Source organism: Danio aesculapii, chromosome 7 (assembly GCF_903798145.1).
Source record: "Danio aesculapii chromosome 7, fDanAes4.1, whole genome shotgun sequence".
Classification (NCBI taxonomy): domain Eukaryota; kingdom Metazoa; phylum Chordata; class Actinopteri; order Cypriniformes; family Danionidae; genus Danio; species Danio aesculapii.
Genome location: NC_079441.1, coordinates 38,036,609 through 38,062,409, shown reverse-complemented (window position 1 = coordinate 38,062,409; position 25,801 = coordinate 38,036,609). Strand labels below are relative to the sequence as shown.

Below are 25,801 nucleotides of genomic sequence, written 5' to 3'. Positions count from 1 at the left end.
AACTCAGTCAGTCTTTGCGCCGATATGCCCATCTGTTTTTGTTTTCTGGGTGAGAACAGCACTGTTTTATGTTTATGTAAATGAACATCATACATTTCAAATACTTTCTCGGTTTTGTCAGTTCTTCAGCAGTTTTAAAAGAAGTTTCCCGACTAGCGTTTGGTGTTTGTTAGCGAAATAGACACTAATTAATTCACTTCAAGGATCATTTCGCTCTGCTGTATTTTGGTTGTATAATTTGCAGCTTGGCTGTGGATGTTGCTTTTCTGCAAGTTTGTCATAATTATCATCAAGGTTACTGTGGATACAAAAAGCCCACGTTGCAACACAAACATTGTGTCTCCAATGTAAACATGCTCTCACTTCATTAATGCAAACAGTTTGCTAATTGGAGAAAGCAGAAAATTCATAGCCTTATTTTAGTTCATGAACTGGCCTGGTGTCCAGCACCCAGAAAATAAAACATTTTGTGGCTTGGACACAAAAAGGCCAGCGGCTTCATTCATAATAGAAAGTTTTAATGCTTTTACACTGTAATTTACCAAATAATGGCATACGTTTTGTTTGTATGGTTTGTTGTTTTATTATATCTGTTGTCACAATAAAACAAAAAATGCTTTATGCTGCAGTCACGCCTTGTCATAATTTACCATGGTTATTAAATGAATCTCACGTTAGGGCTGCACGATATTGGAAAAATATTACATTGCAATATTTTTTATTCTGCAATGTATAGTGTGTTATAAATACAATTTCAATTGGATAGGTCGAATTTGAAAAGAATTGATCATTTTAAACTGATTGTGATGATTCTGTAGCGGAGTGCATACAATTAAATAAACAGTCTACAAGCATAGATAAATTCAATAAAGAAAAAAAAAATGTATATATTTAATAAAGCGTTTTATTGTTTTCCGAGAAGTCAAACTGTATTCAGATATACAGTAATTGAATAATAATCAAATGTAAAATAATACTACCTAGTCTTCTTTTTATAACAGGGTGTCCACGGTATCTTAAAAGTATTTAAAGTTGATAAATCAATTATGAGAAAATTAAGGCCCTTAAAAGGTCTTAAAAAATCTTAATCACGTTTTTTCGAGGTCTTAAATGTTCTTAAGTGTTGTCCAAAGTGTTTCACTCCAAAAAAGCATAAATATATTTATTTTCCTCCTATTAACAAAGGCGTGTTCGATCCACGCGATTGGTTCGGGCCGGGGCACGTCCGGCCAAGCTCCTCCATCCGGGTGATGTCACATAATTTGCAGCAAACAGTGTGACACTTTCCACATGTAGCAAAACAGACGGCTAACTGGGAAAATGTACGTTTGCGTTTAAAGATTTAAACAGTGGCTGAAGCCTGTTGCTGAAAACAACCGCATAATTATTCTTTCAAGCTTTGTTTCTTCCGAGCTTGTCTGAGCTTTGTTGCATGGTTTTGCTACATTGATTTAACTACAACTGTTTATTAACAACTGTTTATTAAGTTAAAGGTTTGATACTGATTAGAACTTGAAGTGCAATGAGGTCTTAAAATATTCTGAAAACGCCTACCTTTTTAAAAGTCTTAAAAAGGTATTGAAATTACCTTTAGGATATTACCTGCATATACCCTTTATTAACATTTCAGTAAAATTAATCCTTATTAAGTTGTTAAAGGTAAAAACTGTACAATTTCTTATGCCTGAATGCTTTTAAACCTTCACAGTCACAGGCATAAAAAAACACTTGTGAAATTATCAATTATAATACAGACTCAACATTGTGTATAATTGCAATGTGACTATTGCCAATGATCACATTGAGATATCAATACTGATACGATATATAATGCAGCCCTAGCTTACATCGTGTATGGCTACATACTTAATAAGGAAATCAAGTAATTTGAGTAATCAATAGGCAAAACTGCAATAAAATAAGCAACATTTATTATGGTTATGAATTGATCTGTGAACGTGTGAATGGAGATTGTTTTTGCATTATTAGTACATTTTCAATAGTCAATTGTAATAAAAATAATAATAATAAACTTTCTTTTTATATAGCGCCTTTAAAAGTAACATCTCAAGGCACTTTACAGGCATAAAATGTGCAACAATAAAAGACACAAGGATGAAAGCAAAAAAAGTTATAATACAAAATCATTAAAAACACATAAAATAATAATAGATCTAAAAATCATATAAAAGTAAAAAAAAATAAAAATAAAAGCTACTATTAAAAAATTATGTTTTAAGAGATGATTTAAAAATACTCAGGGATTCTGCATTGGAAATATCAAAGGGTAAAGAGTTTCACAATTTAGGTGCCAATGAAGAGAATACCCAGTCTCCAATAGATTTTAGCCGCATTGACTGAGCAGTTAAAAGACCAACATCAGATGAGCCTAAAACACATCTAGAAGTGTATGGGATTAAAAGCTCAGATAAATATTGTGGTGCTAGACCACTCAAGGCCATGTACGCAAGCATGAGGATTTTAAAATCGATTTGAAAACTGACAGGATGAAATTGCAGTTTTTTTTTTTAAATAGCGGTTATGTGCTCTCTTGCACTGGTCCTAGTCAGAATTCTAGCTGCTGAATTTTGTACTAAATGTAACTTGTTTCGGGTAGCTTTTGGAACTCCAGCCAGCAAACGTTACAATAGTCAATACAGGAAAATACAAACGTGTTAATTATTTTTTTCAGCAACAGAAAAGAGTAGCATGGGATGAAGTTTGGCAATGTTTCGCAGATGAAAAAATTATGTCTTGAGTCTTGACCGTTTCGCACATGTGGCTCAAATGCAAGGTTGGCATAATTTCAGACTTTGTTAAACATATATTATATAACAAATTTCTATTACTATTTACTGTTTAAGCCAATAACATTTTAAGTGTTTACAAAGGATGTTATATTGTAGAGGTTGTAAAGTTTATCAGGATCCTATCTCAAGCTTTACTAGGACATTTATGCTTGTTACAGGTTGGAATCTTGTAATTGCCGTGATTCCAACATTTCGCTAACATGCCTGTTTGAGCACTTGCTGTTGTCAACTCATGCCCAGTTCCTTATTTCTATTCTGTTCCAGTGAACTTTCAAAAAATGTGTGCCGTTTTTGGCTTCTTGCTGAATGCAAATAATATTTTAGCATAAAGATAAACAACAAAATCTTTAGTCCAAAGCTCTCAAAGTAAGTGAGTGTTTTTAATTAAAAGCCTTTACAATGTGTAGGTGCTGTTTTATACCCTCACTGGCCGCTTTATTAGGTACATCTTACTAGTACCGGGTTGGACCACTTTTGCCTTCAGAACTGCCTTAATCTTTCAGTCTGAGATGATTCGCGCTTTATGACATGGCATGTTATCCTGCTGGAAGTAGCCATCAGAAGATGGGTACACTGTGGTCATAAAGGGATGGACATGGTCAGCAACAATACTCGGGTAGGTGGTGGTGTTGACACAATGCTCAATTGGTACTAATGGGCCCAAAATGTGTGCCAAGAAAATATCCCCCACACCATTACACCACCACCACCACCAGCCTGAACCGTTGATACAAGGCAGGATGGATTCATGCTTTCATGTTGTTGACGCCAAATTCTGACCCTACCATCCGAATGTCGAAGCAGAAGTCGAGACTCATCAGACCAGGCAACGTTTTTCCAATCTTCTGTTGTCCAATTTTGTTGAGCCTGTGCAGATTGTAGCTTCAGTTTCTTTTTCTTGGCTGACAGGAGTGGCACCATTGTGGTCCTCTGCTGCTGTAACCCATCCGCCTCAAGGTTGGACATGTACATTCAGAGATGCTCTTCTGCATACCTCAGTTGTAGCGTGTGGTTATTTGAGTTACTGTTGCATTTCTATCAGCTCGAACCAGTGTGGCTGTGATTGGCTGATTATAAATCTGCAATAACGAGCAGTTGGACAGGTGTACCTAATAAAGGGGATGGTGAGTGTAGATTAGACATGTTAATAAAAGCTTTAAAAAAGTTTTCACTTACTTTTCAAGTGCCTTGAACTTATGATTTCCTTGTTTATCTTTATGAATCCCTTAGCCAAAGAGCACCAACACATTAACTACTCCTGAAGCAATTTTTGTTTGATTTTTGGATTTTTAATATTTTAGTATGTACATTTTTTAGAAGACACGAGGCTGGAAACATCAGGGCTGTCAATAACACACAACTAACTCACATTATTATTTGCACATCATTTCATTTCAGATGGATGAGCAGTCCAGTCCAATGAGCAGTATAATGCAAGCTCATTAGTTTAGTATTTAAGTCGACACTCTGCATGTTTGCATTAAATTCGTATGAGTTTGAAGAACAATCTAAGTCATTCCCTGAGATCCATTACAAGACCAAGACCTTTGACTTACAGTGTCCAAGAGCATATTTTCATAGTCTTTGTGTCTTGTTATCAATCTGGAAGCACATGAGCTTGGTCTTGACTCAGACTCAACCTCCTTGTATTGGATTTACCTGTTTTTCCCACAGTTCAGAGATATAGTATCAGGCATTGCCATTATTTTAATAAAGTTTAGTCCTACTCTTTGTACAGTTAGTCTTTTGGCTTGATTCTCGATGTTAAACTATGTTCTGCTTTGTTTTATTCCCTGTACGCTAATATACCAGAGGTTTAGAAAATTGGCTTTACCTTTCACTGAAAGCAGGCAGGACCACACACCGCTTTCTCTCTGTCAGCACCCATAAGGCTGTTACTCCACAGCTTTTGATGGACACTGAAGGGAAAGGAATCGATCCAGCTGAAACTGGTAATTAGCCTCCAGTGGTTCCAGATATCAGCCTACTCTCATGCTGGGGAACATCCACTCATTATGATGTGTTGAAAAAAAGGATCAATTTTTAAAGTGCACAAATATTGACAGGATATTCATGAATGCCACAAACAGGCCTACACAGCTTATCCTCCGCCATCAGCTCAAAACAGTGGTGATTAATTACTTAAGCTGTAAAATACGCGTCACTCATCAGCGCTTTCTTCATTGTTTGCTTACAGGTGTTTTCAAACAGGAGATGTTTTGCTTTCCCTTAGTTAGGCTCCTTCAGAGAAAAAAGAGAGAGACAAATGGACAGAGAGAGCAGTAGAAGGGAAAAGGGGGCAAGAACTAGAGTTGGACAGGCCCATTGGGAGGCAACGTCTCGGGCAACTCTTGGTTGGAGACAGGTGCGCGGGATGGTTGGATGAAGTGGATGTCAGCCTCGGCAACTACGGGACTGTCAGTGCTATGCTAATGAGGCGCGTAGATGCATTGTGGGAGTCCATAGGGAGCATGGCGAGTTACTTTGAGCTAGGCAAATGAGCAGTCAACGGACTATAGCTCTGACACAGCTGAGGAAGAGGGAGCTTTTTCTTTCTGTCTGCCGTTGTTTAAGCTCTTTGTTCTTGTACTGTGTTTGCTGAAAATTTTATCTCTATTTAAACCCAACAAAGCAAAATGGGGGGTTCCTGAAGTCGAAGTACAATCATTAGTGATGGGGGGGGTTATTTTTTATTTCTGAGAAAATTCTAATGAATTGTTTTTACTTTGTACCCTGACTAAAGGTATCTTTGTCTGATTTTGTTTTTATTATTCTTTTGTTAAATCAGGTAAACACATTTCCCTTTTATTCTTCATTGAAGACTTGCTTTCCTCATCTCTGTGCAGTTAATTAATGCCAGTGGATGACACCTTTGAATTAAGAATGGTTTAAACCAGTTTTCAATTTCAGTTGAAATGAAAGGGAATGTTTTTCTTCTTCTTGTATAAATCACATTGTTGATAAGCCTTACCTTGATAACAGGCAATTTTCACCTTTTCTTTTCTCTGTCTGTGTATGTGACCATGGAAATGTGGCGTGCAGCGATGTGCATTCTGATGGCAGCAGCACCTCTGAACACTCTGAGAGAATGTTCACCATCAATAATGGTGGAGGGGTTGGACCCAGTAGCAGCAGGAGTGGAGACAGGGCAGGGTGAGTATGGACATACTAATGTTGGGAGCACAAGGCCATGGAGCTGGTGTTTTTAGCACTTTTTAAAAAAAATAGCGAATGCTTTAATAGCCCTTTCACAGAGTGATACTGGTGAATATCCCGAAATTTTCCTGACTTTACCGGTAAATTAAAAAAAGCGCTGTTCACACAGGCAAGAACGTTCCGGAATTTTCCCGGAAAAGACTGTTCACACATCTATTCCAAAATATCGGTAAATTCTTACATCATTAACCAGAAATTGCCTCTAAACGGCTGCGCTTGTATTTGCAAACAGAGAATTTATTGAGCTTTTGCTGATGATTTGACTTTTATTTAAATGTTCATTTCATTTATAAAGCTGCTTTGTCCCAGAGCTATCTGAAGGCTAAAGCGCGAACCGCAACTAAATGTTTACACATTTGACAACATTACAAATTCTTTAGATGGATAAATATTGTGAACCACTTCGATGAAAACATGGAGGAACACTTTCGCATGTTGAGATGTGCATAATGTGTGTGTGCTGCCGCTCACCGAAGCACTTCTTTACGTGCACATGCGTCAAGAAACTCAAGCGGAGCTTGAAGGTAAATAAACAGTGGTTTATCATAGTAATTTTATCGATAATTTTTTACACCAGTGACATTAAGAAGGATCATATAAACGCTATCTGACTAACATATAGCAGCTAAATGTGTCTGGAAAAATATTCAAAGGCTTTTCATTTTTTAAACAGTGCAGATCTGAATGCGTCTGAATGTTCTGATTGGCTGGAGTAGACGTCTGACGTCAGCGCATTCTAATCGTGAACACGCTCTTTCCGGCAATTTTTCTTCTGCATTCACACAGTGCAGCATTCCGGCAAATTACCGCTAATGTTACAACTTCTCTTTCTGGAAAATTGCCGGAACTAATTTATCGGTATTTTCAAGAAGGGCCTGTTCATACAGACCTTTCCAAATAATTACTGGTAATTTTCCAGAAAGGTCTGTATATGTGAAAGGGGCTAATGTACTTTCTGCATATTACCTGATATTCATTATGGAGTGTGTAATGTACAGGGTTCCCACAGCTCATGGAAATTCTGCAATATCATAGAATTTTAAGAGGTCTATTCCAGACATTGAAAGTCTGTGAATTTAATGTTTTTTGTTGTTGAATGCCAGGGAATATCAGATTTTTTTTTTTGTCAATTTAAATTTTACTTTCCATTTATTAATTTTTTATACTGTGTTTTTTATTGTGTTGTTGTTTTATTTCTTGCCTATTAGTCTATTTTTTATTTCCCACTTGTCAACCAGCAATCACTTAAGTCAAATGCAGTCACCGGGCTTTGGCTGTTTACCTGCTCAAAACAACAGCCGGCTGTTTGTCTGTTCATTATAGGTCATGGAAATTCATCTTTTTAAGTTTGTGAAAGTCAAGGAAAAGTCAGGCAACTAGTTTTGAGTAGGAACCCTGAATCTACTGTAGCTGTAAAAGGTCATCATTGGATGCATGAAGAACTACTGTAGGAGATCTCAAAAACAACACGTTTAAAATAACACACATAAAAGCACTGTAAATCCAGCATCTTTCTTTATATGTTTGTTCAGATATAAACTAAAAACTTCATTTATTCATTCATTCATTCATTCATTTATTCATTTTCTCTTTGGCTTAGTCCCATCACTGAGAAACACATACACTACGGACAAGTTAGCTCCCCCAATTCACCTATAGTGGGGGCAACCGGAGCACCTTGAGGAAACCCACACAACATGAGTATAACATTAAATTCCACACAGAAATACCAACTGACCCAACCAAGGCTCGAACCAGTGACCTTCTTGCTGTGAGGCAACAGCGCTACCCACTGCGCCACCACATCGCCCAAATTAAAAACTTAAAATAAAAAACAATTACATTTCATAACTAAAACTTTTGTGGACAGCTCTCCAATCTGTAGTGAAGTGTCATTGTGCTTTATCATCAGTGACTGGGGCTTTTACCAACTCTGCTGGCCTCTTGCCCTCTTCACTTCCTGCCTGTTGTCCATACCGTCCTTTCTTAAATGCTAAAAACAAATCTTTAAAAGATTTTAAAGAGAGAATGCTTAAAGCAATACACTGTTATTGTGTACAATATATTGTAATATAGTACATTGTGTGTTACCTTCAAATTATCCCTTACCAGCCTTTCACTGTTCAATGTCCGGCAGAACCAGCATGTCACTTAGTGGATTGGCATGATAGCAGAGCACAGCTGTGAGCCATGGCTGCTGCTAATTAAGACTCATCACAGCAGCCATGAATCCAGCCTCTGTTTCTGACACTTATTTTGGAAAAAAATATGCCTCAGTGAGGTGTGACTGCTGATCCCATATTGCTGGTCTTCATTCGCTGACACACTTGTCCATAATGAACTTAATGAGACATCTTAGTCCACTCTACTGTAGCAGTGTTTCACCCAAGATTGTCTATCTTCCCTTACATAACTTCCTGGCTATTTTATTGACTCCTCAGACCCAGGCTCTGGAGCAGGTGACCAGGAAGAAAAACACAATAGCATACTTTAAGACTGCTGGCTTCATATGATTAGGCATGCATATCTGATAACATGATAGTGTTCGTGTAATATTGGTTAATAACTTCAGTTCTTGCATTCAAATGTATTCTTAATTTTATCCATACAATCATTTTTTTAATTAGATAACAAAATAAAAAAACAAAACCAGCTTTGAATGACAACAATTATGCCAAGAAACTGTTCACATTTTAATTAGCAAATGGAAAGCAGATCAAATCTGTATCTGTATTCCAAATCAAAACTTTAGTATCCTTCAAATCATCAGTATTGTGTGTGTGTGTGTGTGTGTGTGTGTGTGTGTGTGTGTGTGTGTGTGTGTGTGTGTGTGTGTGTGTGTGTGTGTGTGCGCGTGCGTGCGTGCGTGCGTGCGTGCGTGCGTGCGTGCGTGCGTGCGTGCGTGCGTGCGTGCGTGCGTGCGTGCGTGCGTGCGTGCGTGCGTGCGTGTGTGTGTATCTGGAGCATATGGAAATTATGGAAAAAATGTTTAATCATTGCATTGCAATGTAATTAACATGCTATGTCTTAGTCTAACAGGCCTAAATAAGCCAAATGAAAAAAAGAATCAGATGACTAAAATATAACACTAACAAAAAGCCATTTTACTCGTATGTTGTAAAACCCAACAGTCAACTTTATCAAATGAAAGAGTGTAGTTAACTCAAAATTCACTGAAAGTTAATTCTACTCATTTGAAAAGAGTGTTGAGCTCAGTGTTGAAGGTAATGAGTTAATTAAATACCTCATTACTTCAACTTAAATTAAGTAAGCTCACAGTACTCATATAGATTAGTTTTTTAACTCAAATGGTTTATAACAATCTGTTTCCTCAAACGGTTTAAGTTGCTTTAACTTATTGTGGTTTACAGTACTCATTTTCAGTAGTTGTTTTGATTTCTCTTTATTTACTGGATTTTACTGTACTCAAATTGCTTTATTTACTCAAATGGGTTAAGTGTACAGTACTCATTAGGATAATTTTTTTTACTTAAATGGTTTGTTGCAATCGGTTTCCTCAAATGGTTTAAGTTACCTTAACTTTTTGGGTTTTACAGTGCAAGAATTTGACTAAATCAAAAATCTGCTGCAATTTGCTGTTCATTTACTGTAGACCCCATTGACTTTCATCACTCTCTTAAAATGAATGGTCTCCCATAAGTATTGATGGTTCCATGTAGGACCTCAAACATCCACACAACCACTTTCCATTGGTTCTTTAAAGTAGAAATAGATTTTTATTTCTGAACATTTAAAGAAAATGCAATTGATTTTAAAAAAATATTGTTTAAACTTGAAGTCTGCAAGAATTCTCCTCCAACTTAGAGAGGGTAGCAACCTCAGTCGAGCACTATGGCCAACTGGAGGAGTTCAGATATCTTGGGGTCTTGTTCACAAGTGTGGGAAGAATGGAATATAAGATTGACAGGCAGATTTGTGCAGCAGCAATGTGGTCAATTCACCAGTCAATCTACATTCCTACTCTCACCCATGGTCATAAGCTTTGGGTCATGACTGAAAAGACAAGATCTTGAATATAAGTGGATGAAATAAGCTGGAGAAAGTGTCTGAGAGGAGGGAAGTATGGAGTTCCTTGCTGAGACTCCTGCCCCTGATAACCTGGCCCCGCATAAGCAATTGATGATAAATGGACCAAAACCGTTAATGCTTTCCCAAAAATATCTGTGCTTGTCCCTCAGAGGAATAAAACGCATTGGAATTACACAAGGTCGAGTAAACAGTGATAGAAATGAATGTGTTTTTGGATGAACTATCTCTGAACTGCCTGTTTAATTGTTGGGGGAGGCATTGTTTGGTTTGCTAGCATTGTGCTTGTGTTGTTTTCTCCTGCGGATGAATCACTGCTGCTTGTATTATTCTCAAGTTGTTGTGGGTAAAAGGGTCTGCTAATTACATGCTACTGTTGAACGTCCTCACTTATCCAGCTTTCATGAAAGAAAACAACCTTGTGTCAGAAAGGATTTAGCATTGTCTAGCAAGTACTTCTACTGACACGTATCCTGTTCCATAAAGAGCTCCTTCGGCCTTGTGCAGAACTTTGTTGTGTCAGATCAGACATGACTGGCCTGTGGACTGTGATGATGTTGTAAGATTGGGTGTAGTGGTCCCTCATTCTGCTGTGGGATATGTCTTGTTTTGCAGGAGCAGCAGGACCGATCGGCGGTCACACAGAGACATAGGCCTGATGAATGGAGTTGGTCTGCAGCCACAACCTCCTGCCGCTAGTGTTACTTCACAGGGGACGCAGACACAGAGCCAGCGTCTACAGCATGCAGAGACACAGACCGACCGTAACCTTCCAGATGACCCCCAGCAGCCCAGCACTTCTCAGGGGTCACAGGTCACTGATGGTAAGACACTCTCTGTGAATCAGATTTCATGAATGATCATGAATGGGTGAGTGAAGTCCATCCGTGATTAATTTTACACCTCTTTGTTCTGAAGTATTGTCTCTTTCCCACTGAAAAAATATGCACCAATTTGAATACATTTACTGTACTCTGTATGCAGATTCCAGCTGTAATGTTTATATTGTATATATCCATGTCGTCTTATTATAATATCTGTTTACATGTGCATTTTGTGCAAAAAAAAGTTAGTATCAGTGTTTCCATAGCAACAAGCTGGTGTCTATGCTTCTGTCAGAAAAAATCATTTATTCAAAGCCTTTTTAAGTCTTTTTTATTTTTGTCCCTTTCTCCTTGAGAATTTTAAAATGAAAATGTCTCTTTCACCACAGTGTTGTTATTGTTAAGTGCTATAACCATGTCTATTCTTTGAAATAGTTTATTTAAAATATATTATTAAAGCTACTTCAATGAGCTACATGAAAAAATTATTTTATTGTTTTTATTATACCGTTATTGATCCGACTTTCTATTAAGTGGCCTTCATAAATATGTACTTACACTGAAATTAGTAATTAATTACAATCTACTTATTGTGTAAATACGTGTTTTACATTGTGCGTATGCTTGATTAAATATGTGCAAGTAATTACATCTGTAATTAATTTCTGTTAGTATTGGCCATCCCTTACACCTGAACCCACTTTTAAAGCCAACCATACCACCAAACCTGTCCCTAACCCTACCTATATCACAGCTCAATAGCACCAGAAGCATTCTGCAAAACATTATGGACACATTAAGTACATTTTGTGTGTGTGGCCATTCATCGGTTACTTTATTAGGTACACCTTAGCAGTTATATACTGTAATCTTTTGTGGCATAGATTCAACAAGGTACTGGAAATATTCCTCAGAGATTTTGGTCCATATTGGCATGAGAGTATCACACAGTTGCTGCAGATTTGTCGGCTGCACATCCATGACATGTATAGAGCACATCCCAAATGTGCTCTATTGGATTGAGACTGGTGACTGTGGAGGCCATTTGAGTACAGTGAACTCTTTGTCATGTTTAACCAGTCTGAGATGATTTGCTCTTTATGACATGGTGTGTTATCCTGCAACAATTCTCAAGTAGGTTTTGGCATTGACACAATGCTCAGTTGGTACAATGAATTGTAGCCTCAGTTTCCTGTCCTTAGTTGATAGGAGTGGCATCCAGTGTGGTCTTCTGCTGTTGTAGCCCATCCACTTCAAGGTTTGACAGGTTCAGAGATGCTGTTCTGCATACCTCGGTTGTAATGAGTGGTTATTTGAGTTACTGCCACCTTTCTATCAGCTCGAACCAGTCTGGCCATTCTCCTCTGGCATCCACAAGGCACTTGTGTTCAAAATCCTAGTAGATCAGCAGTTTCTGAAATACTCAGACCAGCCCGTCTGGCATATATATATATATATATATATATATATATATATATATATATATATATATATATATATATATATATATATATATATATATATATATATAATTGTAAAATATTATATATACTTTTTAAAAATGTATGTACATAGTAGTTAAGGCCACTTAAATATATTTTATATTATCTAGAAATCTAGATTTTAATAAAATTTTAATTATTCTAATACATAACGCTGTTTGTTGTGTGGTGTAAATTTTAATACTTTTTGATGTTTTTGCTGTAAAATATTAACCCTTTTTTTACATTGAAGAGTAAACATCTAATTTGCATGCTATTTAATCTTCTGTTTAGTTTAACTGATTATTTAATCTTATATATTCAGTGTGAGCCCAGTCAGGTCATTTATGTTATTTATTTACTGTTTAGCTTTTTTGAGGTATCGCTTGAATTTACAGATTTTAGGCCTCATGTAAGCATTGCACTAGTTGGTTTTGTTTCATTTGCCTCTCTGTGGCCTCTAGGGAGATGACAGAGGGGTGAAAAGAGAAGACTGCGTGCTGCGTGCGCTTTTTTATGCTAATGATAATTACAGGGGGACAGAAGAGGCCACTCTACTAGCACCCAACAGCTGAAAGTCCTAAGTTAATGTGTGTGTAGTATTGCTCTCATGTGTAATGGCGGTTAGCTTCAGAGAGAGCGTTCATGCCAGAAAACACTACAGTGCATCTCTCTTTCCTGGTACCAGCCATATTCTCTCTCTTCTGCCAGCCTCCATTACCCATCAGCCCACTTTAGCTCTCTGCTCTTATTACTGCTGCTCTTCATGTGTCGCTTTTAGCAGCACACCAGATGAATAAGCATGTCTAGATGAAGCTTCACTATAGCGCGGTCCCAGATATAAATCTCATAAATAAGCCGAGCGACAGATTTAACCCAGCTGACACTTTTATTTTTAGCCCTGTTTAAATGTGCAGTTTTATTTATAAACATGGTTAGGAGTCAGAGCCGCAGCTGAATTGATATGTCTGATATAATGCCTAATGGGAGCTCAGCTTCAGAAGAGTCAGATCTTAGTGTGTGCAATATTTAGCAGCTCATATAATTAATATTTAACTGCTTTCCATAGCTTTAGATTGTAAATGTAAATCTGACCATCTCTTTGAAGTTTCCAGTCACGTTGCATTATTTGTCAGTTGTTAAAGGCTTTGAAAGGTTTTACTGTAAGCGAGAATGAGTTTGTTGAGCATTGGACAGTATAGAAAACAAATCAAATCCAATATCAAATGTAAATATCTAAGTAGCCAATCACGTGACAGCAACTCATTTAAAGGGTCACGAAACACCAAAACACATTTTTTAAGCCGTTGACAGTGATATATGTGTCCCACGTTGCTAAAAACACTATTATGACATATATTTCACACACAAAAAAAGAAAATTGGTTCTTATTTCGAGAAAATTCATTCTTCCGGTTTGAAAAGAAATTTAGGAGCTACGTCACAGCGATTAGATTCTTGTGTAAATTCCAGCATGGAGACTGGATGTCTGTACTAATGAGTACAATGTGATGTCTTTGAGTTTTCAGCATTAATTCATGAGAAAGAGCCAATCAGAGCGCTCTATTTGAATGAGATGCAACTTCACCAATATGCATGATACAGCTTTGAAGACTATAGTGTTCTGACGGCAGAGAGACGCCATGTTGTGTTGCCATCCGTTATTAAAACAAGTGGAAGAAGAAGAAGAATTGTTTGGAAACATGGGCCGTCAGTGTTGCGTTTATAAATGTGCCGCAACAGAGGTTTTGTTTTTATTTCCCTGCTATGAGAGTGCAGCTGGACTCACGTTTGGATTACAGTGGTCTGCTAACATGCAACGAAAATATGTCTGTAATTTTTTACCTGAGAACTTTTTGCATCTGCAAATGGTGAAATGCAGATTTGCAGCTCGTTTCCTTTAAAAAAAAAAAAGAGGCAGTTCCAGTTCGTGTTGATTGTGCTGTCTCTACAGATTTGGTAAGTGTGTAATTAGTGTTCTTTGTTTATGTTCATTCAGATAGCAAAGTTAGTTAGTATCGTCAGCAGTATTTTTTCAGTTTTTAAAGACATTCCTAAGTCAATATGATTTAGTTACTACGTTTACAGTACGTTAATATCACTGCAATATTATGGGCTAAAAGATCCGCTGTAAAAGCTGCTCTCCGAATGAAAACACCTTAATCAAACTATTACTGTCGTGTAGGATTTTCGCCGCATTTTGTGTCAGGATAGCCTATACACACACACAGCTGTCTGACACTATTCTCTGCACCTACCGAGTGCATCTAAGTTACTGAGAAATGCAGAGGGTGTACTCTTCCAGCAGTTCCTCGCATCCAAAATCTCGTTTATCATGGGGGCATGCATGAAATGTTCCTGAATGAAAGTGAAAGTGCCAAACTGCAGGTTAAGTCGAATAATTAAAATTGAAACCCCCGAAATTACATGAAACTCCGGAGGAAATGTGGATAGCGTGGTGACGTAATGACGTTAATCAAGTTATGTGATATAACATGTAAAACGGGCACATGAAAGAAACATTCAAAAAGCAACTTATGTAAACACCTTAATCATTTTATTGTCTTATTCAGATTAAGGCAAATCATTCGATTACCGATTTCCTTGTAAACGTAGTCACTGTCAATCCTCCTGTGTCTGTGTTTCTGTTGCCTCTGTGAAAATCAGCGCATACACATACTGAAACTCCCCTTTTCATGCAAACCCTTCTCTCTTTTGCCACTCGACACTCCCACCTAAACAAAGCTGGACTCACCCACTGTCCTGACTTTTTCAAACTAGAGGTGTGAAAATACCCTGCTGAGACAGGGGGTGTTTCATGGCCCTTTAAGCATTTAGACATGGTTAAGACAATCTTCTAGAGTTCAAACCAAGGTTCAGTATAGGCTGAAAAAATGATTTAAATATGGCAGACTTTTTTGCAACCAATCATCACTGTTTCCAGAGAATGGTGAAAAGAAAAAAGATCTAGTAAGAATAAAGCCTTTTTCACTGTACCAGCAGCAGCAAAGCAATAAGCGACCATTCATTTCAATGTAAAGTGATCGATTCTGGTGATCTCCGGCTACCCGAGCAACGACGTCAGGATGTGGGAATGTCCAGCAATGCAACAGTTTCAAGTATCCTTCAGCTTCATGCAAATAAAAAGCAACTTTCGCAAGCAACAGCCTGTACAATCATCAGTAAAGCTCATGTGATCCTCTCAGCTCCTGCGCCAGCCTGTTGTGTTCTCTGTGCTGTGCTGTAGGGTGTTTGCAACAGACAAATAGCTGAAATGACAGAGCACATGTTTTTTTTTCTTGTTCATCTTTGTAATTAAGTGTTTCATGTTCTGAATAATTTCCCTCCACAATGTCTAATTTTAGCAGCAAAAAACTCATTTGCTGTCATTGAATTGCATACATAAATGATACCTCAAGGTGGGAACACCCATTAGTCCAGAGTGAATGGCCCCTGCAAAATTGCTGGTAGTGTGAATGAGGCCTAAGTATTGTTACACTACATCCATTCGTTTGGATTTTTATTCCTTCCTTCATTAGGTTGTTCTTTCGTTCGTTCCTTCGTCCGTTCCTTCTTTCCTTTCTTCCTTTGTTCTTTCATTCCTTCCTTCATTTCTTCCTTCTTGCCTTCCTTCCATCCTTCCTTACTTCTTTCCTTCTTTCTTTACTTAGCTTGTTCAGTCCTTCCTTCCTTCATTAGTTCTGTCCTTCCTTCATTTGGTTCTTCCTTCCTTCATTTGGAACGTCCTTCCATTCTTCATTTGTTCCATTTAGTGATTATTTAAGGCTGTTTAGTGATTTCAGTCAGCATACAGTCGACATCCTTAATTTTTTCATTAGTGACATGCAGTCTATAAAAAGTCTCTGGGTTATTGCATGTAAAGAATTTGGACATCATCTTGGATATTTTTAATGCTTCCAAAAGGCTTGCTGCATTTATATACTTTATATATTTATAGTCTATATTCTGTAATTTTACAATCACCTCTATTAGTCGTTATATTCCTTTAATAATATTAATTTATACAACTTTTTAAATTAATGTCCTGACATTGTTTGAGAATCTTTTCCAGACTGTTCCATATTTTCACACTACATACAGACATAAGCACGTTTTTTTTTTTTTTTTTTCCCTTGTTTTCAACCTCTTAGGATTTTTTTTCTTTTCTCAGATTATATCTCCATTGTCTTTCTTCAAAAAACTTTTGTATGCATTTCATAAGTAATTTATTCCTAGCTTTAAACATAAATTGTGCTGTTTTTTAACCCAATCATTGAACTCACGTATCTTCAATTTAAAAATTAAAGGATTTGTATGCTTCAAATACCCCACATTTTCTATCATTCTAATTACTTTTTTCTATATTGTGCATAGGGATCGTAAGTTTAGATTTATATGTATTCCCTCAAATTTCAACACAATAACTAATACACTCACCGGCCACTTTATTAGGTACACCTGTCCAACTGCTCATTAATGAAATTTCTAATCGGCCAATCACCTGGCAGCACCTAAATGCATTTAGGCATGTAGACATGGCCAAGACGATTTGCTGCAGTTCAAACCGAGCATTAGAAGAAAGGTGATTTTAGTGACTAAGAAACAGGAAACTGAGACTACAATTCGCAAAGGCTCACCAAAATGGGACAATAGAAGATTGTAGAAATGTTGCCTGGTCTGATGAGTCTTGATTTCTGCTGCGACATTAGGATAGAAGGGTCAGAATTTGCCATCAACACCATCAAAGCATGGATCCCAGCTGCCTTGTGTCAATGGTTCAGACTGGTGGTGGTGGTGGTGCAATGGTGAGGGGGATATTTTCTTGACACACTTTAGGGTATATTAGTACCAGTTGAGCATCATGTCAACGCCAGAGCCTACCTAAGTATTTTTGCTGACCATGTCCATCCCTTTAGGACCACAGTGTACCCATCTTCTGATGGCTACTTCCAGCAGAATAATGTGCCATGTCATAAATCGCAGATCATCTCAAACAGAACTCATTGTTATGTTCAAGAAACCACTGTACTCAAATGACCCCCACAGTCACCAGATCTCAATCCAATAGAGCACCTTTGGGAGGTGGTGGACAGAAGATTCACATTATGGATGTGCAGCTGACAAATCTGCAGCAACTGCTATCATGATGCTATCATGTCAATAGGGACCAAACTCTGAGCAATATTTCCAGTACCTTATTGAATCTATGACACGAAAGATTAAGGCAGTCCTGAAGGTGAAAGGGGGTCCGACCCGATACAAGTAAGGTGTACCTAATAAAGTGGCCAGTGAGGGTATATAGCAACGTAAATGTGTTACATAATACATACTTTGATTTATTATCATTAATTTTATGATTAGTTGGAAGGTTTATGATATATTGGACATAGGAAGATTAGAAAAAATCTAATAAGAATTACATTGGTCAACATTTTTTTGTGGAGGGCATGGATTTTGCCTTGTGTCACCGATTCAAGCTGTTGGTGCTGTAATGGTCTGGGGAATGTTTTCTTAGCAACTTTTGGCCTCATTAGTACCAACTTTATTTCAGTGCCACAGTCTACCAGAGTATTACTGCTGACCATGACCATCCCTTAATGACCATAGTATGTCCATCTTGCGAAGGCTACTTCCATCATCATCTTAGTTTGGTTTCTTGTCATGGAAGTTACTGTAATTCCAGCTTGTCAAGCAGAAGTAAACTTTTCTGTGATTTATAAAGTTATGTCAGGAAAAAAAAAATTTAAGTAACAAAAGTGGTAAAGAGTTTTATTTATTTATTTATTTGTTTGTGTGGTTATTCATGCAGTCATTAATTTAAACATATCTACAGTACGTTTTGCCCAGGACATCATAAAGTTGACATTTAGCTTTAGCTTACATAGAATTACATATTTGCAGCCTGGAAAGAGTTTGGAAATGACTATTTTAATTCATTTGGATAAAGGGATTAAAGTAGGGATGGGAAAGGAGGAATAGGGATGAGCTATCAGCACACCAAGCACATGCGGCACTCGCCGGCACTGCCTGAAGCGTCCTCTAAATTGATTGGCTCTAGCTTTAGCAAGACTCAAATGAAAGCACTTCTATGGAAAATTAAGCATTTTAAAAGAGCGAGAATAGAAACTGAACAACAAACACCCCTTCTTGTTTGATTTTTTTTAAGCTGAACTGTCTTTAGTTATAGTCAAATTTTGACAACAGAGTTTTAACATTGTGCGTGAATAGAAATAATGGTGGAACAGGAGCGAGTGAAATTACAGAGAGCATGAAGAGCCTGAAGCTGTCTGAAGTTTGGTGGTTTTAGCAAATCATGGCATGCTTTGACCTCAGAATGAAAGTGTGAAAAGAGAGCTTTTGTAAAGACGAAGAAGTTTTTTCCTTCAGTGTGTCCAAAATAGCTAAATCTTCGGCTTGTTTACAGAAAATGAATCTTTTAAAGGTTTGATGTCAATAACCTGGCAAATTTGGCAAACCAAATATCCTCAAAAGAACTATTGTATCAGCTTGTTTCTTGTAAACATGCCTTTGTCAATGTGGACAGATTGAAACCAACCTTGTGGCCTGGATGGTATTTTAGATGATGTTAGAGCTTGCCAGAATCTTTTGAAAAAATGCTCTCCTGTTTATTTCAGAGCATGACAGAGAATATCAGTGAATGGACTGAGGTCTGGTGCTCTGGTAACCTTAAATGTGTACATTTTCTTTTCACTTAAATTGATTTGCATGTCACCAGTCCATTAAACATAGGTAACGGGTTTCATGGCTGTGCGTGTTTGTTTTGTGGCGTATGATTGAGGTCAGATGTGCTGCGTCTTCTCCCGCAGCAACTGTGTGTTTGTGTCTCTGAGGTACTACAGGTGCCAAGAACTTGATGACTCAAAGTTTCAGGCTAGAGAAGTTCACATCTGAGTGTCTCACCTCAAGGAAAGCCATCTTCCCACACAAACAGCGCACACTCCCTGCAGTGAGATCTGTGGGCGAGGGTTAAGTGTGGTATCGTTTTAAACGGCAGTCAGTGAATAAGCTTAGGGGTTAGTATTAGCATCCTCTCCGTACATTTTATGTAATGAATATGAGGAAAGAGTGTGTTATATTTACTCAAGTTATACTAAGAAACACAGTAGAGATGCACGAATGTTCCATCTCTTGATTCCTCACCCACTTTTTTTTATTTCCTGTTGTGAATATTGAATTGAATGTAACAAATCTTTTCAACACTTTGTACAAAATGTACTTTTGGAATGTATGCCTCGCATTAGCATTCAGAGAGAGAGATTAAGAAACTCCAGGTGGCCATTTTATGATGTTTAGTTCATGTGTGGAGATTTAAATATACACATTGTTTGTTTGGTTATTGTTTTTTTGGTGTTGTTTTTGCCTTATAGAGATTTGGTTTCTATCTTCCACTTCTTTCTTCATGGTCGTGTTTTACTGATGAATGGTACATAATTTTCCTCCTAAATATGAATTTGCTTCACCTGTCCTTTTTTTTAGATTGGATGTCAATAGCCTGTCTTTTGTGCCCTCATATGTAGATCATAATATAGCAAAAAGCAATGAGCAGAGCAAAACCAGGTGTTATACTGTAGTAGGTTTTACTAAGGTACCATAATGTGTGAAGTACAACCATTTAAAAGTTTGAGGTTATTTAGATTTTTAGATGTCTTTGAAAGAAATCTGTTAAGCTCACTAAGACTGATTTCTTTTAATATTATCAAATATAGTGAAAACTAAAATTGTCAAGTATTATTACAATTGAACTTTTTATATGTAATTTAGGGTGTAGTTTATTTTTTTATATATTTTTCTTCATTGTTCTGTGCTGACTTCTTGCTAAGGAACTTTTTTTTTTTTCGGTATTGATTTATCCCACATGGTAATTTCTGTATATAACCTCTGATTAAATGAATCTGTGCTTCACAATTTGAAACCAGTTAGTAATAATCATACTACTACTAACAATAATACCTTTTCTATATGGCCTCTGATTGATGAACATTACTTTATCTGAGTAAAACAAGCATACCAATCCAAACAGAATGAGTCAAACTGAAAATAAAATGTCCAAACAAGCATCCCCAGCGACAGTAGAAACGAAATGCAGAGATTCACCATTCTCTTGCCATAGAGTGTGAAAAAGAGGACCTCGGGGTCCTCTTGTTTGTTTGTGTACATTAATAGACAGAAAAATATATAAATTAAAGGGATAGTTTACCCAAAAATAAAAACTGTAATCATTTACTCAAACTTGGACAACTTTCTTTCTTCTGTTGAACATGAAAGATTTAGATTTTGAAGAATGTTGCTAGCCAAAATGATTGATCATTGAGTTGAACCCATTGACTTTCTCTGTTTAAAATCAATGGCTGCAATCAACTGTCTGGTTTCCAACATTCTTCAAAATAGTCTTGGCTGTTCAACAGAAGAAAAACTGGTTTAGAATTTTCTTAAGGGTGAGTTAATGTTGAGTAAATAAATAAAATATTGAGAGCTATCCTGTTAACAAGATTTTAACAAAAAATACAGAACAAACTGCTAAATAATGGCGATGAAAATGTAAACTGTAACATGCCGTATTTGGATTAGTGAAATAAACAAACATTACTTGAGTTCATCTTTAAATCATGTCATTTTGCTTTGAAGGAAATTCAGTCCATTTTATTGGCTGCGCATTAAATCAAGTAAATGTCCAAATCATGCTTCTCCTTCATTTAGCAATCCTAAACTGTTATTTTCAGTAATATTTTTTATGGTCCTCTGATAATTGTAACTGGAATATTCAAGATAATGGGAGTATAATGTTATTTAAATCCAAAAAATAGTAAATTGATTCACGAGTGACGATTGCCATGTCTCTAAAATAAAGAGAGACACAGATGCAGAGATATTTAGCAAATTAAAAACTGACCTCTTTGAAATCAAAGGGAAGTAATTTGAAACATGTTTTAAACAGAACTGAAATCAGTCACCACAGAAAGTTGCGTGGAGTAAACACCAATCTGACATTGATTTAAAGGTTCTGTGAAGTGCTTTGAAGTATGCTTTTTTATTTAATGTTTGATAAATAACCTCAACTAAAACACAAAGAGAGGGCGGGACATAGAGTAGCTCCACCCCCTTCTTTAAAAACAGCCAATAGCGTTTTGTTTTATCACAGCTGAGAACACACAGTGAGAGTAGTTGAGCTCCAGTGCATCAAATAAAAAGCAAATGAGAAGCCTTTTGAAGAGGGCGGGGCATGTCAGACACTAGAGAGCATTTGATTGGTCAAGATTTGATGAGAAACTGAAGTTCGAGGTGACGTGAATAAAACCATTGATTGATTTAGGCAGAAGTGACAAACTACAAGCTTTACATGTTTATCAGTTTTATATCTTCTAAACATGAATTTTGTCACCGTTTTGGAGCACTCTAGCTTATAGAAATTTTACAAACGAACAATACTGATCTATCATCATTTAATTTCATGGGACGTTTAATGCTTAGAAGGTTGTGTGGTGTATAGGCAGGCGACTTTCAGGAATATCACACTTGAATGTTCTGATTTTAATGCAAAGCAATTGTTGTGTTTTATTGTTGGGGTTTGATTTGGCATTAAAACTTTCTCACCAGCAAGCACCCAATCATACTTCAGTGGTCAAAGATTAGAAAGACAGGCAGACGGTGGCCAGTCTCATTATCGCACTTCTTGACGTGTAGACACCTCAACTCTCCTTTACAGAGAATCAGCTTCAGCTGTCATAACAGAATACCAGCCAAAGGTCAGGAGAGTTTTCATAATCTCTCCTCCCTCCTTTCTCTCAGCTTCCTTTAACTCTTTTCCTGAACACAGAAAAATGCCTGCATGCATATGTATAGAGATTTAAATTTAGTCATTTGACAGACGGCTTTATACAAATGAGGAAGTCATAAAGTGATTCATCATAAAGAGACAATACTTACAATATATGCTGCTAGTACAAGTTTCTGACTTTGTTAGAAGAATACTAATTCTCACTAGAGTAGTGGGGGATTAGGGAAAGAGAGAGAAGATTTTTATTTATATTTTTGCTAGCCTGTTTTAATATTCTAACATTTGCTTAGCACATCCTTACAATTATCACAACGAAGTTTGAAGCATGTGAATGGATAGTCGAAACCCAAGTCACTTGAGTTAATACAACACAGTCTCTGCTTGTTAAGTCCTGACATGTGAAATACTGTTTCCGTGTCTAAGCCGCTACTTGTTTTTTTTTCATATCTCACATTAAAGTGATTTTTTTTTAAATCATGGTGTACACAACAGTCTCTGAACATGCTGCATCATACACACCAATATTTTAACAATTTATGAAAAATGAATCACTTTCTGGCTATCGGATATTAGGCGTGGATATATAGGCGTGTCTTATGCAAATGTTTGGCCACCCCTGATCATTTTCGTAACTGCAAGCCATAGCCATATATTTTATACCCTAGGGAAAAGGCAACATTTCAGTTCTGACATAACATTCATTTAATCAGCAGATGCAGTGTAATTTAAGTCTTAACAAAAACAGACAGGTGCAAAAATTTGGCCACCCCAACAGAATAATGACATGAATCTTTTGTACAGCCACCTTTTGTTAAAATAACAGCCTGTAGATGCTTCTTAACGTCAAGTTTAAGTCCCTAAATTCTTGCTGAAAACATTTTGGGCCTTTCTTTCTTGCAATATTTCTCCAGTTCAGTCAGATTTGATGGGTGCCGAGCATGAACCGCCATTCTATTCTAGTGGCCATTCTAGAACATCTTGTCTGAGCTTGAGTTCCTTGGTAGATCTAGAACTTTGCTTTGAGTCATTTTCTAGCTGATACATCCAACCCTGAAGTAACTTCAGTCTCTTGACTAATTCCAGAATATTGATCTTCAAAATCTGCTGATACTGGGGGAATCCATGCAACCTTTAACTCTCTTTGGAGGTGGTCTTTGGTTTTGTTTGTGACCATCCTAACCATTCTAACTCTGTTCCTGAGGCCTTCCATTTTCTTACTATATTTCTGACTGTGGAGATAGAGACTTTAAACCTTTGTGATAGCTTTTTGTATCCTCCTAATTCATGTTGGTGAATTATCCTTTTTTTAGGTCATTAGAAAGCTGTTTTGAGGTTCCCATGTTGCTACTTTCAGGTTCACAATAAGGACACAATAAATAGCAATAAATAGCACAACTATTTAATTTCACACATCTCAATACTGCTACACTGCGTATTTCTGTCTGAAAAACATGACATTATCTAGCTTTCTCTAACTGAATGGCATTTCACTGTGATCTCCTCTTATAAATAAAGAACACATAGTTATGCAGCCACAGAGCGGTGGCCAAACTTTTGCACAAGTCTGTGTATATATATATATTGCAATTGTGATTTTCAAAAGTATTACAGTGCTTTGTAAAAGTTTATTATTACCACTTGTCTCCCCATACACTTTGATATAGCGCTTGGACCTGGAAGCTGCTTCGCGAAACGCCACACTTAACAAGCGGATACAAATTTTAGCCTGATATTTACTCCTCTAATTTTCATAAAAGTGCAGTAAAAGTAAAATTACTAAACCTAAGCTCTTCATAAAATCATAAAAAACCATCAAATATGAAGTTAACTTATGTATTTGCTATTGAAAACAGATGATTCATATGTGTTGTATATCTAGTGTTTTTGATATCCACTGACTCAGTGACTAAGGGGATTTACTGTCTGTCAAAACACTCTCTTGAAGCACTGTGTTCTCAGAAGAGTAAATCCTTTATTTTCTATTATGACATTGATGGGGTTCTTGAGCAGTTTAAGTGCTAAGCAAACTGGCTGACAGATAAGCATTAATGTTCCTATTGTTTTATTAAAGAACAGAAATTATTCCTTTCTATATACACACACACACCTACACAGTCACTATATTGGAGGCATAACAGATGTTATGTATTAGATAAATAATTAATATATAGCTCAAAGACTCTCTTCGCTCCATAGAAAAATGTCTTCCTTACAGAAGCCTGTAGGTGCAGTCGATGCAGAGAGATTGCTTTTTCATTGTTCAGCACAAACCCCATGAGGAGATGCTCCACGCTGAGCCATTTAATTGTCTCGAGCGGGCTGATATTGGCTTGGTCATTAGATGTGTATGAACCAAAAATGCTGACGCGATAATAAGGCTGCACGCAGGGTGCCATTGGCTCAGTCACACTTATTTTTTGAAGGCTTTGTGTTTTATGCTGTATTTGGAAAAAAGATTTGCTTTCTAATAAGCTGACACTTTATCTTTTTTATTTCCGTCACTAGAGTAATTCAAGAAGTGTAAAACTGTGGGGAAACATAAACTTTGTCTATTTAATACTATATAATAATCGCAACTAACCTTTTGACAACTTTTATTGGTACAATCAAAAGTATATTTAAGTAAAAATGTTACATAAAGACTTCAGGTTCACTGTGACTGCAATTCTTTGCTTTCTTTGATTCTTAAGGATTTCTTTGAAAAATGCAGTTAAAGTCCATTTTAATATTATTTTTATGAAATATAATTTGTTTAATTTCAGTACTGAATTTTCAGTAAAGAGTTCTATTCATTCTAATATATTAAATGGATCCACAAAATAAGTATTATTATAACTGTTGACAAAAGCTGCTTAATGCTTATGTGAAAATGTTTTTATGATTTTTTGATGACAATAATAAAACAGGAATACATTTATTTAAAGAATAAATTCTCGTTACAAATATCTTTTAACTTATATCTTGAGACCAGCAGGGGGCGCCCAACCTGTGGTCTGTGTGAGTCCTAATGCCCCAGTATAATGACAGGGTCTCTATACTGCTCACTGTGTGTTGTCTTTCGGATGAGACATGAAACCAAAGTTCTGGCTCTCTGTGGTTATTAAAAATCCCAGGATGTCCTTGGAAAAAGAGTAGGGATTTAACCCCGGCATCCTGGCCAAATTTTCCCACTGGCTTCTGTCCATCATGGCCTCCTAACCATCCCCATACCATAATTATCTTCATCACTCTCTCTCCTCTCCACCAATCAGCTGGTGGGTGGTGTGCGGTCTGGCGCAATATGGCTGCCAAGGGGTATCTGCCAATGCTGCACACTGGTGGTGGATGAGGAGATTCCCCCAATGTGTAAAACCGCTTTGAGTGTCCTGAAAAGCACTATATAAATGTAAATAATAATAATAATTATTATTATTATTATTATTATCTTATAATTGATTTTTCTTTTCATTTGTAATCAATTGAATTAATCTTTATTAAATAAAAGTATAGCTCACACTTTGTTTTATCCTGTCTTTGTTTTAGTGTAACTCAATTTACTGTCACTACCAAGTAATATTAATTAACTACATGTACTTTATGGTTAGGATTACAATGTTCACTTCAATGTTCACTTTTTATATAAAGCACA

General features: G+C 36.8%; 1 protein-coding gene across 1 annotated transcript in view; it reads left to right on the top strand.

Moving 5' to 3' along the window:
• ambra1a (autophagy/beclin-1 regulator 1a) overlaps positions 1-25,801 on the top strand; it is a 116,626-nt gene that overhangs the window by 81,516 nt on the left and 9,309 nt on the right. Inside the window, 3 exon segments of the mRNA XM_056461872.1 lie at positions 5,853-5,963; positions 10,689-10,897; positions 23,706-23,715. Of these exon segments, the coding sequence (XP_056317847.1) occupies positions 5,853-5,963; positions 10,689-10,897; positions 23,706-23,715 (330 nt within the window).